This window comes from Podarcis bocagei (assembly GCF_964188305.1).
Source record: "Podarcis bocagei genome assembly, chromosome: 7".
Classification (NCBI taxonomy): domain Eukaryota; kingdom Metazoa; phylum Chordata; class Lepidosauria; order Squamata; family Lacertidae; genus Podarcis; species Podarcis bocagei.
This window is the reverse complement of record NC_138132.1, coordinates 10617344-10635791: the sequence shown is the minus strand read 5'-3', so window position 1 is coordinate 10635791 and position 18448 is coordinate 10617344. Positions and strand designations below refer to the sequence as shown.

The window sequence follows — 18448 nt, the reverse complement described above, 5'->3', positions numbered from 1 at the left end:
GAGGGAGCCGGCGTACAGCTTCCGGGTCATGTGGCCAGCATGACTAAGCCGCTTCTGGCGAACCAGAACAGCGCACGGAACTGCTGTTTACCTTCCCGCCGGAGTGGTACCTATTTATCTACTTGCACTTTGACATGTTTTCGAACTGCTAGGTTGGCAGGAGCAGGGACCGAGCAACGGGAGCTCACCCCGTCGCGGGGATTCAAACCGCCAACCATCTGATCGGCAAGTCCTAGGCTCTGTGGTTTAACCCACAGCGCCACATATTGCTGAACTACAATTCCCATCATTCCTGACCACTGGGCATGCTGGTTGGTTGGTGCCGGTGGGAATTGGAATCGAAACAATACTCAGGTTGTAAGTGTCCCAACTCTGCCTTGCTGAGAGCCATGGAAGTGATGCAATATTCCAGACACATCACCCCTCTCTTCGACACACTAACCTGCGTCCAAAAGAGTGGTTTTCTTTTAACTAAAGTTTCCAAAGCCAGGTCAGTTCCCTGCCTCATTCCCCCCCCCCCCTTCTTGTCAGTGCCAAATTACACAGGACACACAAAAGCCTGTTACTGCAGCTTGAAAGCTCTTTCCAAAAGAAAAAAGGGGGGAACATCTTTGGAAGAGACAATTGGGAGCAGAGCAGCGGCAAGTGGAAATAGTCATAGAATCGTGGAGTTGGAGGGGACCCTGAGGGCCATCTAGTCCAACCCCATATGTCCCATATGGGGATCAAACCTGCAACCTTGGTGTTATCAACACCACATACTAATCAACTGAGCTGTCCGGCAGGTTCAAGGTTATCCTATACCTACACCCCTAAAGTGAGCTTTTCTTTTCCGTGTCTCAGGCCACAGTCTCGTGAATGGACAGAAAACATGCAATTGGGTCCCAGACGTCATAGCCAGAACTGCATATTCCTTGACTGCATGGTACAGGGGCTGAAATATTTTGAAATGGCGACATAAGGCAGCAGCTTAAAATAGATAGCTATATATCAGGGGAAAGGCAGGCTTATGCTTCCAAGTCTTAAAAGCTGGGGAAGGGGCTGGTGAGGATCTCTAGGGAGCAGGGGTTTATGGCGCTAGTTCCTTGTCGATCCTCAAGTCTAGGAGATTCGATATGTGATGCACAACAGCTGACGATGCGTTTTGCTTCACTTATGCCAGTCTCCGAATCCACTTTGCTTTGGTGCAGAATGCAGTGCCTCTTTCACTCCCCAGTATTGATTATCCCCAGCCCCTTTCTGTTCTTATTGCTGTTATTTATCGGTTTATTCCATTTGCCAGTCCACTTTATACAACTGAAAAGCCTCGAAAGCGGATGGGCACAACAAAACACGTCGGAGCAATTTAAAAGCGGAAAAACGGAAAAGTCAACCGGCAATGCAAAATACAAAATAAAACCCAGCAACCGCTTCTACCCACCTCATTAAAAAGATGCAACATTAACGTACCAAAGTCATTAACGGGGAAACAGGAAGGTCTTAGCCTGCTGCCTAAAAGATGACAAAGGATTTATCTGCATCTCTGGGGAACTGATCTTGCACTAAAGAGCCGGTTTTCAAGGGGAAGAGGTGGGGATTTATATACTAATAGCAACACACTGAACTTGGCCTGGTAGCACAGGGGTTAGCAAACTTTTTCAGCAGGGGGCCAGTCCACTGTCCCTCAGACCTTGTGGGGGGCCGGACTGTATTTTGGGAAAAAAATATATGAATGAATTCCTATGCCCCACAAATAACCCAGGGATGCATTTTAAATAAAAGCAGACATTCTGCTCATGTAAAAAACATCAGGCAGGCCTCACAAATAACCCAGAGATGCATTTTAAATAAAAGGATACATTCTACTCATGTAAAAACACGCTGATTCCTGGACCATCCGCGGGCTGGATTTAGAAGGTGATTGGGCCGGATCCGGCCCCCGGGCCTTAGTTTGCCTAGCTATGTGGTAGCATATCAGAAACCAGGGCAGCTCTCTGAGCAGTTATATGCTGACAGGGCCTCACTCCTGTCAGCACTCATACTGCAGCGTTCTGAAACTTAAAAACATAGAATCATAAGAGTTGGAAGGGACCCCGAGGGTCATCTAGTCCAACCCCCTGCAATGCAGGGATCTCAGCTAAAGCATCCATGACAGATGGCCGTCCAACCTCTGCTTATAAACCTCCAAGGAAGGAGAGCCCACAACCTCCCGAGGGAATCCGTTCCACTGTCTTAACAGCTTTGGCTGCCAGAAAGTTCTTCCTCTTGTTGAGTTGGAATCTCCTTTCTTGTAACTTGAACCCGTTGCTTCGGGTCCTACCCTCCAGAACAGGAGAAGACAAGCTCGCTCCATCCTCCAGGTGACGGCCCTCAGGTGGGGCACAAAGAGAAGGGCCTCTGATGAAGGGTTTGGGCTGGTTCATATGAGGAGACCAGGTCCCTGAGATACGCTGGACCTGAGCCATAAATGACTTTAGAGATCAAAAGCAGCCCTTTGGACTGAGCCCAGGAACTAATCGATAGCCACAGCAGAGCAACAGATCCCATGATAAACAAGGAGACCGTCAGAAGGGAACTGCTCTTCTTTGCCAATGCGTAGCCCCATGACCTACACCTTTGTAGTGTGAAGCACAGAATGAAAACAGACTCTCTCCAAAGCATAGAGAAGCAATCTGGGTGGCTTGGATGCTCGCCACTGAACATTAATCTATTCGCTAAAGCATTTATGCTCTGCTTTTCCTGCTATCATCCCAAACAAGTCCTTTTTTTGGGGGGGACGACGCAAAGCTGATAAAGGGGAGAGAGACTAGACAACACCTCTCTGGCCAAGCAGAAGACACTTCCTCAAATTTGGAGGAAGAAAAACAAGTTGTCACATAAACAAATCAATGAAGAAACTCTGTTGCTGGAAAACATCAACAAGGAGGAAGCATTTGTTAGCAACCTCAATGTCACACTCTCCTGCCCTGCGTTAATTAATCCAGAATTACCACCCCAATCACAAACACGGATTAGGGCTCCTCCATATTATCTGGCCTTGAAAAGCTTGAAACCATATAATCTGCAGGTTAATCAGCCAAGTGGAGGGAAGGCTCCTAATGGATGGGGCCGAGATGGAAGGGCATGCTAGGCTTGCGGTTTCTCCGAACCTTCTTGGCCGCGGCGTCTTAATGCATTAGGGGAATGAAAGAGAGACCGTAAAGATGACTCGGCTTCCAAACAGGGAGCTGCTGCAGCAGCAGAAGATTTAGTTAAATTGCAACATGTAATTCCTCCAGGTTTTCCTAGCCAGCCGCTTACACGCAGATATATTAAAGTTGCAAGGGTGGTGTGTGGGAGAAGCCACTGCAATTATTCCCATCGGGCAAGAGCTCAGCGAAAGGTTTTGAGGGGTTAGCTAGGCTGTTAAACTTAAAGTCACAACTCAATGGTAGGGAATACAAGCTGGCACAGTCCATTTACCGCATTTTTCGCTCTATAAGACGTACCTCCTTCGGAGGAGGAAAACAAGAAAAAGAATATTCTGAATCTCAGAAGCCAGAACAGCAAGAGGGATCGCTGCGCAGTGAAAGCAGCAATCCCTCTTGCAGTTCTGGCTTCTGGGATAGCTGCGCAGCCTGCATTCGCTCCATAAGATGCACACACTTTCCCCCTTTTTAGGAGGGAAAAAGTGAGTCTTATAGAGCAAAAAATACGGTAAATCCCTGGCATCTCCCATTTACGAGGATCAGGTAGCAGGTGGTGTAGAACAGCTGTGCCCAACCTGGTGCCCTCCAGCTGCTTCACTTATTCAATCGATTTCCCACATTTCCTCCAAAGAATAGGAGTAGTCGTAGTCCAAAATAGTTGGAGGGCACCAGGTTGAGGAAGGCTGATGGAGAAGACATCTGCCTGTGAAGCGAGCAGCAGTAAATCACACCGAGTGAGTTGGCGTTAACTCTTTATTAGCCAAACAGATCTGCAGAGGAGTGCTGAGATGGTCAGGCCTACCCTAAGGCAGCTTCTTGGGTTAAGCTCGCTCTTCTGAGCATGAACCTTGATATGGTTTCATGTCACAGGAGGAGGAGGAGGAGGGACAGAACGGAGAAAAACATAAAGAGAGCTGATTCCTGTCCCCGCCCCACACATAGCCAGGAGATGTCTACAAGTAGCTGACATGCAGTCACAGCATGAAAAGGCATTTAGGACACAGCTCCGTCAGGCAGGATGCATGCCCCATCCATGGGGAGCCCAGCAGCACACTTATTTATTTACTTAAAATATTGATGTCTCGTCGCCTGTCTGTTTCTGCTTCTCAACTTCCCAGAATGGCGTACAGAACAATTCTCTCTCTTCCTCTCTCTCTCACACACATATGCACCAGGCAAACCCCACAAAAATTAAATGCAAACCAGCCACTTAGATAAGAGAGACATCTTGGGGCATAGGGAATAAATATATCATCAGTGTTAGAAATTGAGATATGAAAGCTAGGGGCTAAATGGCAGCTTAAACCTAGGTTATGGGCGCAACAAAAGAATGTCTAGGCGCACTTTTTTAAGGAAGAATACAAAGCTGAAAATGAATGAACTGCAGCTAAAATATTGTGTTCATTTTTCACATGGTCTAGTCCTTCCCCTGCCCACCCCCACCCCCCTTATATTCTTAAGAGAATCTCTCTTCTCCAGTCTTCAGAGAGTAGCTGGAAGTGGGGAGGCAGAAAAAGGTACTCCTTTCCTTCCCCTCTGCAGTTTTAATCTGAAATCTTAGGTGCAGTACTGCACCCAGAGCTCAGAAACTGGTAGTGCTGATGACGCTCGCAAAATGCGCCTAGAACAGGAGTTTTGAACGCTGATCATCAGCCAACCAGGCCAAAGGCCTGCTGAAACAGTTTGATCTTCAAAAGGCACCTGAATTCCGCTTCTGGAAAGGAAAAAAAGAAACATGGGGCAGAAGGAGAGAAGGTGCAGGATTCCAAGGACATATCCTGAGGCCATGCGCATGTTTCTATGTCATGCTTCCTAGTGACTTGAGAAGCAGGGCTATTTAGTCACTTCTAAAAAGAGCAAAAGGGGAGGATCCTGATGAAGCCCTAGAAGTGGATCACACAGACGTACTCTATTTGCAGATTCCCAGAGGGAGGGATCTCCCTTGCTAGCTTTGTGGGTTCCAGGTCGTCCCCGGAGGGGGGTGGGTGGCGGCGGAGACGAAGGAGTTACTGAGAAAGGGGAGGCTGATTAAACAGTAACAGGTGCCGCTGACCCCGGGAACAGCTGTGCCCTGCCATGAAAAAGGAGCCAGGGACAACCAAGGAATAAAAACAGGGGGGGGGGGGAGAGAGGAAGAGCGGGGGGGGGTGCCGAGGGAGAAGGAGGAGGAACCGAGAGGAAGACGAGCAGCCAAGGACTAATGGGAGCAGAAAGAACGCGGCGTTTCTGCGCCACTGGGATTTGGGCTTGCAACTGCAGCGCTGGGCAGCCAGCTCAAAACTTGGCGTCCTGGGAGTCTCACTCCCTCCTTTGTTAAAGAAAACTGGCTAGCCCTCGTGGCCTTGCAGTATATGAAGAGGTACCAAAGATCAAGAGGCAAACTTCAGTTCCCCTTGCATTGTTTTTCTTTCCTAGCATCCAGCCATGATAACCTGCAGGCTCCCCCCGCCCCATGTCCCATAGCTGCCTCTCCATCATTTTCCCAGTCCTCTTTGAAAGAATATGAAATGATGCCTTGAATATCTGGGCCCTTAAAAACAAAAATGAAGACATGCATGTGCATCTTTTTGCATAAATCACACAATGCACGATAGGTTTACTTATTTGTTTAATAGGGTTCCTTATTTGATAGGTTTACTTATTTGTTTAATAGGGTTCCTTATTTGATTTCCCCCACTCTAAAGTTGCATCTGCTTAATTTATTCTTGGGCCCTGCATTGGGAGAAAGGCGTGATACACATTAAGGAAATAATAAATAAAAACGGGTGCAAACCCATTGATTTGCACCCATTTATATTTCCAGTTCTACAGAAACCGGATTTCCTTGCCATAAAATTAAGATTTTTACAACAAGAATAACAATAATATTATGCTTGCACACATATACACACACAGCCTAGAGGCGAAAGAGGGAAATTCGGAAGCTTGATGTGGTATGTAAGGAAACCAGATGTGCAGGCAAAGGCGCCGTGTGTCAGTGTGTCTGGCTGTTAACCAGAAGGTCGGTGGTTCGAGCCCACCCAGGGACAGCTGCATTGCAGGCGGCTGGACTAGATGACCTTGGGGTCCCTCCAAACCGACAACACTATGATTCCAAGGACAAGCAAGAAATCAGTTCTGCAGCTGAAATCAGTTTTACAGTCCACAGGCCTATCCCTCCATTTTTCTGCCCATTCTCTCCCACCACACACACGTGATCAAGTCTATAATGTTACACCAGACCTGGAAAAGGGCAAATTCTCACCAGAGGAGCAATTCGCACCATCACCCTAGCCCTAACAGCGCCAGTTAGGAAGGGTGTCCAGCTTCGGCACAAAAACACATTGCAATGTTCATATTTATTCTTTGGCTCATTTTTATTTCGGCTGATTTTCTGTTGCAATCGCAGAGTAGCTAACAACAGTTTTTAAAAAACTGCAAAATCAATTTGTAACACGTTGGCGATCAATAAAACAAGAGAAGGGAGCCGCGTAGAAAAGCAGCGCAAATAAAGAGGGTCGATCTGCTAAAAAATTGAACCTGAGAGGCCAGATGCATGTTGGAAGAGAAACATCTTGACTAGATGGCAGAAGGTCAAGGGGAGGCTGGATGGACGGCTGGAGATAGCGAGTTCCCTAGTTTACTTAGCAACAGCTGCTGCACAAAGCAGGCTTAGAAAAGTTCACTTAGCAGGGAGAGAGGAAGTTTGGGGACTCCCTTCCTGACAGCATGTGCAACCAAGAAATGCTGGGTGCAGCCTCCAGCATTGCAGCATCAGAGCTACTGGTCCTGATGGGGTGTTAGAAATTATCCAATTTGCTACTGGCGCTGGTCCGATTGCGACCACGTGGAGATTGCTGGGTGCCAGGCGACTGACATCTCCATCTGGCTGGCCCCTCCGGCGATCTTAAGCAGGTAAGCAGAAGAGCTTTGTTGTTGTTTAGTCGTGTCTGACTCTTCGTGACCCCATGGACCAGAGCACGCCAGGCACTCCTGTCTTCCACTGCCTCCTGCAGTTTGGTCAAACTCATGCTGGTAGCTTCGAGAACACTATCCAACCATCTCATCCTCTGTCGTCCCCTTCTCCTTGTGCCCTCCATCTTTCCCAACATCAGGGTCTTTTCCAGGGAGTCTTCTCTTCTCATGAGGTGGCCAAAGTATTGGAGCCTCAGCTTCACAATCTGTCCTTCCAGTGAGCACTCAGGGCTGATTTCCTTCAGAATAGATAGGTTTGATCTTCTTGCAGTCCATGGGACTCTCAAGAGTCTCTTCCAGCACCATAATTCAAAACCATCAATTCTTCGGCGACCAGCCTTCTTTATGGTCCAGCTCTCACTTCCATACATCACTACCGGGAAAACCATGGCTTTAACTATACGGACCTTTGTTGGCAAGGTGATGTCTCTGCTTTTTAAGCAGAAGAGCTTATTCACTGCATTTAACTCCCACCCTTTTCCCCAAGGGGTACATGGTTTGTCCCTCTCCTCAGTTAATCCCCCACAACGACCCTGCAAGGTAGGTCAAGAGGCTGTGACTGACTCCATGAGCGTCAGGACTGAGTGGGGATTCGAACGCTGATCTCCCAGGTCCAGTCCGACACTCTAACCACTACCCCACATTGCCTTCCGAGAGTCCTTCTGCTATGGGGCAGCTCTATAAGATAAGTAGTTAAATAAATAGGGAGAAAGCAACATGTCACTTAAAGAAGTTAAGTTACAGGGAACCAGGCAGAGGGCCTTCTCGGTAGTGGCACCCGCCCTGTGGAACGCCCTCCCACCAGATGTCAAAGAGAACAACAACTACCAGACTTTTAAAAGACATCTGAAGGCAGCCCTGTTTAGGGAAGCTTTTAATGTTTGATGCATTACTGTATTTTAATATTTTGTTGGAAGCCGCCCAGAGTGGCTGGGGAAGCCCAGCCAGATGGGCGGGGTATAAATAATAAATTATTATTATTAAGAAGGATCTGAAATATTTTCCTGGTAGCTTGAATTTGTTTTGTTCCGGGTTGTTTTATTTCACGTTTTAATGTGTTGTAAATTTCAGCGCCTGGACGATTTCTCTTCCTCTGTGTGACATAAGCACAATTCTGCAAAGTAAATTCTGCAAGCTCAGGGAAGCGGGGATTAAGATTTACTTAATGTGTATAATGTACACAGGTCACAGAATTCAGCTCATCCTCTTGCAGAATCCAGATTGCCTTGGAAGAGCTTTTGCTTTTTAAAAATCAAGCGCAGAACATGCACATACCCACGGCAAACGTCCCCTGTGGCACATACCTAAGCGTGTTTCTAAGTACATGTAGCAACATGCGTGTCTGCACCACAGACTCTCCTGCGGTTTGCATGCGCACACAAAGTCCCGTGGCGCAGCTTTCCCGCGGATCCGGGGCATGCCAGGTAGCATGCATGCGCACGGGTTCCTGCTATGTTCGGCACATGGATTCCAGAGGGTGGGAGCAAGGGGGCTGGAATCCGACACAGTTCCTTTGCTCTTCAGCGTCACGTTCAGAGCAAATGACAGCGAGGGACGCTTTCTTTCCCAGCTCCCACAGACCAAATGCCCAGCTATGAATAGATCCAGCCCAGAGCTGCCTGGGGGGACCAGCCCCAAATCCCCAGAGGAGCTAAAAAAAGCCCCGGGGTCTAGAAATAACTACAAGCTGGTGCTAGAGCAAGGACTTTATGAGCTTTCTTCCCCCACCCCACCCCACCCCTCAGTGCCAGTCTAAGGATGAAAGGGAAGGCGGTGCCGCTGGGCACATTGTTTATCTCCCTGGCTCCCAGGGCAGCGATGAGAGCAAGGCATCAGCTCAGCATCCCAGCCGGGCTGGGGCGCCTGCAGACACGCTTAATGAAGCCAGCTAATTAACATGGGGGAGAAGTGGAGTTTGCCTGGTGTGGGAGCTGCCAAATAGAGCAAAGGAAGAGGGAACTTTCAGGAATTTGAGAGCAGGAGGAGGAGCAAGGAGAAGGGGCGCTCCAAGCGGGAAAAAATCAGAACCAGAACTCCTGGGTTCCTTCCCCAGCTCTGAGAAGACAACTCAAATATTTCTGTGCGGTGGCTTCAGACCACTTATCAACCACGGCTCCAGAAACCTTGCAAAACCTGCAAGCTATGGATAATCACCAAAAAGATAAAGGCACTCTGCACGTGCTCAGAGACACCTGTCTCCACATATAGCCTTGGCGTTTTAAAATAAAAGGTTCCGGGGTCAATTTATAGCAGAGCCTTTAGACCATAGGTCTGGGAACAGGATTTCCAGGACTCCCTGCGACAGCATGGCTACTTAGAAGAAGCAGAACACAAAGCCCAGCGTGCGCATAAAAGCGCTCCAGAAGTCAAAATACACAAGTCAAGTGTCCTTTCTGACTGAGTTTACCGGGCAATCTTTGCTCAGGCTCTTCCACAGATGCAAGCGCGTGTGTTTGAAGGGGAGGAATCACGCACATTAATTTCTAGCCTGCGATTTGAAGAGAAGTTTACACGCTTGGTCAGATAAACACAATGCGGCGAAGGGGATGGACGGGCGAAGAAGGAGTCAGGCAGAGCAAGAGAAACGGAGGGGGAAAGAAAGAGAAATGGGCGTCGGGAAGGGAGAGGCAGAGAAAGACAGCAGGGGAACGAAAACAGGCCTTGCCCCAGGGAGGAAGGAAGCCGGGCAGGTGCCTTTCAATGAAAGGCGTTCCTTGTGGGACGGAACAGGCCTCAACACACCTGAAACCACAGAAGCCGCCGCATAAAGGGGCTTTGAGAGGCCTTGATGGGAAAGGCAGGGGAACAAAGCAGAGGACGGTTGCCAAGGGAATAGGGGACGGGGAGCTGCCCCCTTAGGTAGGCCTGAAGGGCGGATTTGGCAACATCCCCTTCTGCAAGGACAGCCGCCCAGCCCCCAGCCGCTGCTCGGGCTCTGAGGGCCCCTTGAAGTGGCCAGACCGGTTGTCTTCCCTCTCTCTGGCTCAGGGATATAAGAGATGTTATCAGGGAATCAGGCCGAGGGGGAGAAGGTGGAGGAAGAGAGCCCAGAGTTGGCAGCATGGCACTGTGAGTGCCACGGCTGGCACACAAGAGCGGCATATTCTGTCACGGGCACCGCTTAGCCGCCTCCTGGCAGGCGCATTTTCTCTCTGGCAAGGGAGAGCATTTGTGTGGATATGAAGCAAGCGAGCAGGATTTGGAAAAGGAGCGAGAGGTGACCCCTCGCTGCCACACACAGGCCCCATGCACACCATGTTTAAAGGGCTTTAAGCAGCCATGTGTTCCCCCCCAAAGGATTCTGGGAGTTGCCATTTGTTATGGCTTGTTCCCCTCGGGGAGCTACAGTTCCCAAAGTTCCCTGTGTAGAGGGATTGACGGTTAAAACCTCTCTGGGAATTCTAGCTCTGGGAGGGGAACAGGGGTCTCCTGACAACTCTCAGTGCCCCAAACAAACTGCAGCTCCCAGAGTTTAAAGTGGTATCATGGTTCTTTAAACGGTTGGTGCGAATGTGGCTGTGCATGCACTCTGCTTGCAGCTCCCCACAGGACGCAGGACACGGTGTGCTCTATGCACGGCTCCCATGCAGAGGCAATTATTTCTAGCATCCTTCATGCCACTTGTGGAAAGCTGCTCCGAGTCTTGTTTCCCTACGCAGTGAGCCAAGGCAATTTTCACACCTCAAATGTCACACACATGGGCTGGGCAAAAGGCAGCAGGCTCACACCGGTCTCATTCACAACGCCCTGAGGCTGAGCCCGGAAGAGGCATCTCGTAGAATCCAAGCGCCACCATCTCCCCAGGCAGAGATCTGTCAGCTTGGTATCTGACTCCTAACTTTCCATCCTCTTGAGAACCAAAATAGACACGGAGGCTGCAGTTCTACGCACATCTACCTGGGAATACGTTTCACTGAGCACAGGGGACTCACTTCAGAACAAACAAACTGGGTTGCAAATCTCATTTTCTTTCTCCACTCTTTTCTTCCAAACTATAGGCGAGGAGAGGCACTGGTCAGAAGACAAGAGTGGCAGAATTATGGGGTTCGGGGTAAGGAGAGCAGCTACTTCTGAAAAGGAGAAGCAGCATAAAGAAAGCAAGAAAATAGCTATTGAGAAGCCAATTGCAAGCTAGTCCCTCCTTCGACTCTTAAATTTTTCTCCACCTCCATGAGGACTAGAAACTCAGTTAAAAAAAAACAAGCCAGAAATTCCCACAACAATTTATTTATGCTGCCTTCCCGTAAGAATGTTAGGAATCCACAGTTCAAACCCACCCACAAAAACCGTCATAAAAACGCAACGGCGTAAAAACAACACAGCAGCTATAAACTGCAGGCTTAAAAAATGAAGCAGCGGGAGCAAAAACAACTATCTACCCCCTCAAGGGCTCAAGGCTTCTTCCACGATGCTACACGCACCACAGTCAAGGAGCCAGTTTAGGCTTGTATGAGCGCACCACTAGAGAACATGACACCCGATTTCTCCATCACGGTTTTGAGCTTTGTAGTTTTTTTATTCTCCTCCCTTTATCCTGCCCCTCATCACCATTAACAAGGACAAGGACCCCTGCATATGCAAGAAATCAAATCTCCTTACCTCTTTAACCACCTCAATTCAGCAAGTGGGGACTTATTAGGGCAGATATACGGCCACATGGGGAGCTGGCCATCTGCACTGCTTCTACACAGTAGCTGGGGATGATTTCACAGCACGTCTGCACCCCATTAGTAATCAGGGGACTAGATAAAACCCTCCTCGACCCATGCGCTGATGCCACACCTCTGTCTGTACTGCTCCTTGATGCTCACCATTAGCAGAGTGCAAGGAGATTTATCATAGGTGTCACAATCAACTAATGCATTTTAAACATATAGCATTGCATTTGGAACTCTTAGTTAATGCCTCCCATTTTATACAATAAGATATTTGTTTTAAAAAGTATATATTCATGTAATATGTAATAAATATCCTACTTTTCAGCTACACCACTAAGACAGCATGCATTAATAAAACACACACACACACTCTTAAAATGCAGCCTTAAATCCAAAAGGCAGTTGCCGATATTAATTTAAACTGAAGTAAATGAAACTCCTTATCTCGGTCCCTTGTCATTTGAAGCTGCGAACGCAGATAAGAGAAACCAGGAATCGTGCCCAGTACACATTATGCCACCCAGGGCGTGGCTGCCAGCTAGCTGCCACACATCCAATTTAAGGTGCGTGTTTTGACCTATAAAGATCTGAAAGAGTTTGGGACAAGGCTCTCTCCAAGATCACCTTTCCCAACACAGCTCAGGGTGATCTATGCGTGAAGCCCTCCAGACCGGACCCCCGTTTCCTGAAGCCTGCTTGGCCAGGGGTTCAGAGGATGGCCTTATCTGTGGTGGCACCCGTTTTACAGATGAGCTACCAATGGAAATCAGCAAAGCCGTGGCAATGGGCTGCTTTCCCAGTCAGTTAAAGACCTTTCTGTTTATCCTGGCATTTGCTATCGATATTGACTTCTCTGCCCTCCTTTTTTAATGTTCTGGCTGCTGTAGTTGCTGAAATTGTACCTGGAGAGGCTTTAATTGCTGTAATTTATTGATTTTCGTGGCTCTTATGTACACAAAAAGGGTAAAAATCTTTGAAGGAGGAGGATACGCCTAAAGAGGGGCTGCGTGAGAACTGAAATCTCAGCCAAGATTCAATTCTGGAACATGGTGGCGATGGCTGTAGTGAGCATGTGCAGAGTGACTTCTCCTTTTTTCCTCCCCACCAGTCAGGAAACCAGGAGAGCCACCCTGATCTCATACTTCTGGGCCTGGAGAAAAGACTTCAAGATTATGAAGGATGCCCAAGCTGAGCTCGCCAGGATCAGATGAATTAAGCACTTTACAAAATGGGTTCTTAAAGGGGCCTGCCATAAAAGAGGCTTACCAGCTGATAATAATCGGATATGTGGTTTTCACATGGGCTCAAGTCTCAGAACACCTCCTTTTCTAAAGGGTGCTCTGGATGGGAAGGTTTCAAGAAGGGGGGGACTAGAGGGACACCCCCCAAAATCCTCCCCCAAGGTGCTTGCTGTTGCCTCCGCCTGGGGTGAGGCAGAGCTGCCTTGGAGCAGCAATCTCAGCCACTGCTCAGAGGGGTAAAGGGAGTGGTTCTTGAAGAGCCCAGGAGGCTGGGAAAAGCTAACGCAGGGGACCAGGAATGCAAAGGGGCTGGGGCTGAGCAAACAACGAGCTGGGTCTTGTTTGGGTAAGAGCATCCCTCCCAGTACTCCAAGCTGGGGGAAGGGGACTGGGGGAGACTTACAACTGAGTTACACCTCCTCCTCCTCCACTCTTCTGGGCACCCCCTGCCTCATTCCAGCAGAGCCCTCCACACCCAACCCAGCACCATTCCAGCATCCGAGCCCATCCGCCTCCCTAAGAGCAGATTGTATAAACATCCTCCCCTGTGTGCCAGCCTCTGGCATCTACAAAATCCGGCGCGAGGGGGTCATGACTCAGGGGGTGTTGGCAGGGTGGGGCAAAACCCAGTGTCCTGAGAGAAAGGGGGTCCCAAAATGATTTGAAAGGGAGTGGGGGAGGAAAGTGTACTTGAGGGGTAACTTTGAACCCAAGCGAAAAGGCTCTGCAGAGCTTGTTTTCTGAATCTCAGGCCGCTAGAGCCATTCTTTGCTACAGTTCCAATGAGGAGGACTGACAGCTGGGTTGTAGTTTTTGGTTTATTTTTTTCAAGTAGCAAGAATTAGAGGTGCTGGATCTCACCCCTGTGTAAAAGCCACAACCTCTGAGCTCAGTGTCCTAATCCCAAATATGTAAAGGTGGGCTGAGCGGTTCCTTAGATTTTTTTTTAACTCTGCACATGCCCAGAGGCACTCTTTTGTATTAATCCTCATGCTCCAGAGAGCACTCAGGCTTAGCACTCAAAACAGCTTTTTTTGAGATGATAAGGACTAAACACCTTTCATAATCCAGATGGCTGAGGTTTTAAGGGTGGGATTTTTAAATGCAAGCTTCCTACAACAAGCGAGCAAGAATGTGCACAGAACCGGGCTTCAGGATTTATTCCAGGTTAAATTAGCCTGGAATAAAATAGCACCATCTGGTGTGTGTGTGTGTGTGGACGAAAAGAGGTGCGACTGAGTCCAGGATGGCACCCTTCTCCACAGTTCCTCTTCTGTATTTGACGGGGGGGGGGGGTAAGGAACTCGCACATTATTTTTCCTCCCTTAATTACGTTCCAAATCACCTCACCCTGCCCATGAGTCACTTAAGAACGGTCAAGTCACCGCTGAGCAAGAAAGAGTGCCAGGAAACGAGGAGAGGATCAGTGCCAAGAGAGGATGGGGAGGATATGAGTGGGGTGGGGGGGAAGCAGGGAACAGCAGCAGTCCTGGGAAGGTGGAAGCACAGAGAGTTGGGGGGGGAGAGAAAGAAGGGGGGTCACACGCTTTATGTTGCGGTGACCCCAAGGGGGACCCTAGATCTTGCCAAGGGGCTCTGTGGCATATTAATTGGCGAGGTGGTGCAGAATGCGGGCGGTGTCAGAGGGGAGGATGGAGAAGGCAAAGATGGGGTCTTTGACTGGTCCCCATTAGGAGACGCTTACACCCCAACCCCAGACTTTTCCAACTACTAAGCTGAATTCCTTGCAAAGAAGAGATACCTATCCAGTAACACAGAGAACTATTCCCAGTCCCTGCACCCCACCCTGATCTACTAGGTCCCCCCCCCCTCGTCCTCTCCACCTCCCCTAGAACTGAACCTGGCCGCCGTCGACCCCACCACCCCGCCCCATTCATTTGGGGCTCTCTCTTCCCTGGGATTGGAGAAGAGAACGCACGGCGCCTTTCCTGGTCCCGAAAGGTGGTTGGCTAAAAGGGATCGGGTAGAAAAGAAGGATCAGCTGCCACAAAACGCAACGCACGGAGAAAGAAAAGAGACCTTTCTGCGGGGCGAGGTGGCAGGCTGGCTGCTTCCAAAAATAGGGGGGGGCAGGTCGCAGGTGCAAGGCGACCCCCCACCCCTCTTCGCCACCAAATCCTTCCTCCCGCGGACGCGTAAAAGTTGCCAGAAACTTGGGAAGGGAGGGACTTGCGGAGAAGAGCAGGTGGATCCGACGCTTAAACCCGCGGAGGGGGGGGGGAATTAAGACCGGGGAAGCTTCCTCGGTGGGCAAAGAGGTGTTTTGGGGAAGGGGGGTGTCCGAAAGCGCAGGGAGATCCCGGGCGAGCTGCGCTGCCATTCCCGGCGCGGCTGCGCTCGGTCTCTTTCTTTCTTCTCACCCCGGGGCGCGCGCGCCCGGGCTCCCGCTTTCCCTTTCCATTCCCGGCTGGCAAAGGAAGCCGCCGCCGCCGCCGCGATCGGGAGTCTTCCCCGAGCCCCTTACCTGAGCAGGCGAGCAGAAAGAGCCCCAGCACGAGGCCGCGCAAAGGGATCGCCGTCGGGGAGCGAGCGGAGCCCATGGTGCGCCTTTGGTGCGTCCGAGAGGAGCTGCAGCCACCGACTCCGGCACCCCAGCCGCCGCCGCCAGCTCGCCCCCTCCGGCCCGGCGAGACGGCCCGCCCCCCGGCCCGCCCCCAGCGGCTCAGCGCCAGCCCCAGCCGCGCCCCCCCCCGGGTCTGCGGGAGAGCGAGCGAGCGGCTCCCCAGCCGGCGGAGGCTGGAGGGCAGACGGTCGCCAGCTCGGCGCGCGATCCGAGCCCCCTCTCCTCGGAAGTAAGCCCTGTTGAATTCAACGGAGCTTACTCCCAGGTAAAGGGGGTTGCCGTCACTCCGCCGTCCCCCTTTTCCGCGCCGAGATCCGCTCTCCCCCCCACCTACACCCGCCCCTCTCCCTCGGGGCTTGGTTTCTAAAAAGCGAGGTGCTGGGACTCAGTCCTCCTTTGCGCAGGGCTTCGTTGGACCCGGATTTCAGGCCCGGAGCCTCTCTCTTTTTGCCAAATAATATTTATTAGTTTTCCAGTTTTTTAACAGATCATTGCCAAATTAAATCAAATTTAATAAAAAATTGCCAAAATAGTTTCCTCCTCCTAGATGCGCCCCTAGTTTTCCCCTTTGCATAAATATTCCATATTTATCTCTTAACTCACATTTCAGTCCATATATACAATTTGCAATTATTTCTTAATTTGTATTATTTTTTATTTTCCATTATCCATCAGCTGTCAATTCCTGCTCCTATATAACAACAATATCATATCCCCTTAAAATACAAATGAGGTTATACTTCCCCTTTGCTTATCCACTTTTAAGCGCCAAGATTGAGACCTAGAAATAAGAAGAGAGGACCTCTGAGCAAGTGCAGAGTGTCATTCTTTTTTTGATGCGTAAAGCTGTCACTCAAGCTGATGCTTTGTGTGCTGCAATGAGACACATGGAATCTTATGACAATAAATCTAGTCTTTCAGGTGCCAAAGATTATTTGGGGAGGGGGTGCTGCCACTCCAGAAATTAATATTGCTTTATACAGCCTATTTACCTATCTTAAGTATTTTTACCTCCTCTTTTTGCTCAAATGGGTCTCCAAGGCAGCTTGCAATTAAACAACAACAGCAACAACCCCAAATAGTGAAATGTACAGTACTGTATAGTTGTAACAAAGCAATGGTCATGGTAATAATAGCCGCAATTTATTTATATACCGGAGTTTCCATAAATACATCTGTGCTCAAAGCAGTTCACATAAGAAGCAGTCAAGTAAAAAAACTCCAATCACATCCAAAAGTAAAATGAAAAATGGAAGAAAACTGAAAGACTGTCTAAAATGCATTTGTGGCAAGAGGAAGAAGAAAATTCAGCTCAAACCAAGAACTTGGCTCGTTTTTTACAGGTGGCTGGGAAGCCATGAAGGGAGGAAAGCCAGTCGAGTTTGAGTTCCATGCTCCAGGCACCACAACCAAGAAGGCCCTGAGGAACAATCTCAGCCTGAGATCAAAGCCTCAGATTTTGCATGCAAGAGGTGAGCAGGTTCAGGCTGGCGGAAGAGGGGGCCCCATCAAATCGCCTGGTCCCAGACAGTTTGAGAGCTTCATAGCAGCACTTCAAACTGAGCACTGAAGCCAAGGCAAATTGAACAGAAGTTTCGCAAACCGCAGTCAGTTCTCTGGCTGAGGTTTGTGGAAACTTTTCAAAGACTGTCCCCACGCAGATGCAATGTAGTAATCTAATCTGGATGCGATCAAGGCACGAGCGGCAGAGACCGAAGTTGTTTGTTCCAGTAAAAGGGTACAACTTAGCTGGCATGTTAACCAGTGCTGTGCAAATTCACTCCTAGACACTGCCGGATTTACGTATAAGCTAAACACGCTATAGCTTAGGGCCCCACTCTCTTGGGGGCCCCCAAAAAAAATTAAAGGGAAAAAAAACCTGGATGTACATTTCCAAAATATAAGATAAAAAACAAATAAAGCCTACATACAGCAACAGTGTTTTGTGTTGTGTAGGCTCCTAGGATGTAGGTAATGGGCCCTGCCTGTATTTCACTATTAATATACTTCTTCTTAATTGTATTTCAGTTCAACAATTACTTTGATAAAATATATATTTTGTTACATGCAAATGGTGTTAGATACCTATTAGGTCCATAAACTACCATATAGCATATACTCAACATGAAAAACAGCAACAATTTGTTGTTGACAAAGGACAGCTGGACATATAAAGGGCGCCATTACCTTCAGTAGCTGAGGGCCTCATCAAACCTAAATCCTGCCCTGCCACTAGACATAGCTGCAACCAGGATGTCCCAAGGGTTGTGATGGCTCCAGCCTGCAAGCCCGAAGTCTTCCAGAAGATGACTGTGTGGTGCTGTTTAGAACCAGCTGCATGCCCAATCCTGAAATCTCTCTCCTGCTCCTCAACAAATATCCCTTCTGCATTGTCCGCTAGATTAAGGCGAACTAATACCAGTGTACTGGAAGAAGCAAAGATCATCAGCGTTGAAGCAATGATTCTTCAACATCAACTTTGTTGGACTGGTCATGTTGTGTGGATGCCTGATGATCGTCTTCCACAGCAACTACTCTATTCTGAACTTAAAAATGGAAAGCGTAATGCTGGTAAACAAAAGAGGTAGACTGTCTCAAGGCAAGTCTAAAATAAATGTAGTATAAACAATGACAACTGGGAAACACTGGCCTGCGAGCGCTCCAGTTGGAGAACAGCCTTTCCCAAAGGTGCCATGGGCTTTGAAGACACTCGAAGAAGAAGAAGAAGAAGAAGAGGAGGAGGAGGAGTTTGGATTTGATATCCCGCTTTATCACTACCCGAAGGAGTCTCAAAGCGGCTAACATTCTCCTTTCCCTTCCTCCCCCACAACAAACACTCTGTGA

The 18448-nt window shown here is 49.0% G+C and overlaps 1 protein-coding gene across 2 annotated transcripts in view; it reads right to left on the bottom strand.

The window, feature by feature from the left end:
* The window catches only part of BCAM (basal cell adhesion molecule (Lutheran blood group)), a 62116-nt gene extending 46454 nt beyond the window's left edge, over positions 1-15662 (bottom strand). For both annotated transcript variants that reach the window (XM_081200371.1, XM_081200372.1), the window contains exon 1: positions 15506-15662. In XM_081200371.1, the coding sequence (XP_081056497.1) occupies positions 15506-15581 (76 nt within the window). In that variant the 5' untranslated portion in view covers positions 15582-15662. The remainder of the gene's footprint in view (positions 1-15505) is intronic.
* Between the last annotated feature and the right edge of the window lie 2786 nt (positions 15663-18448).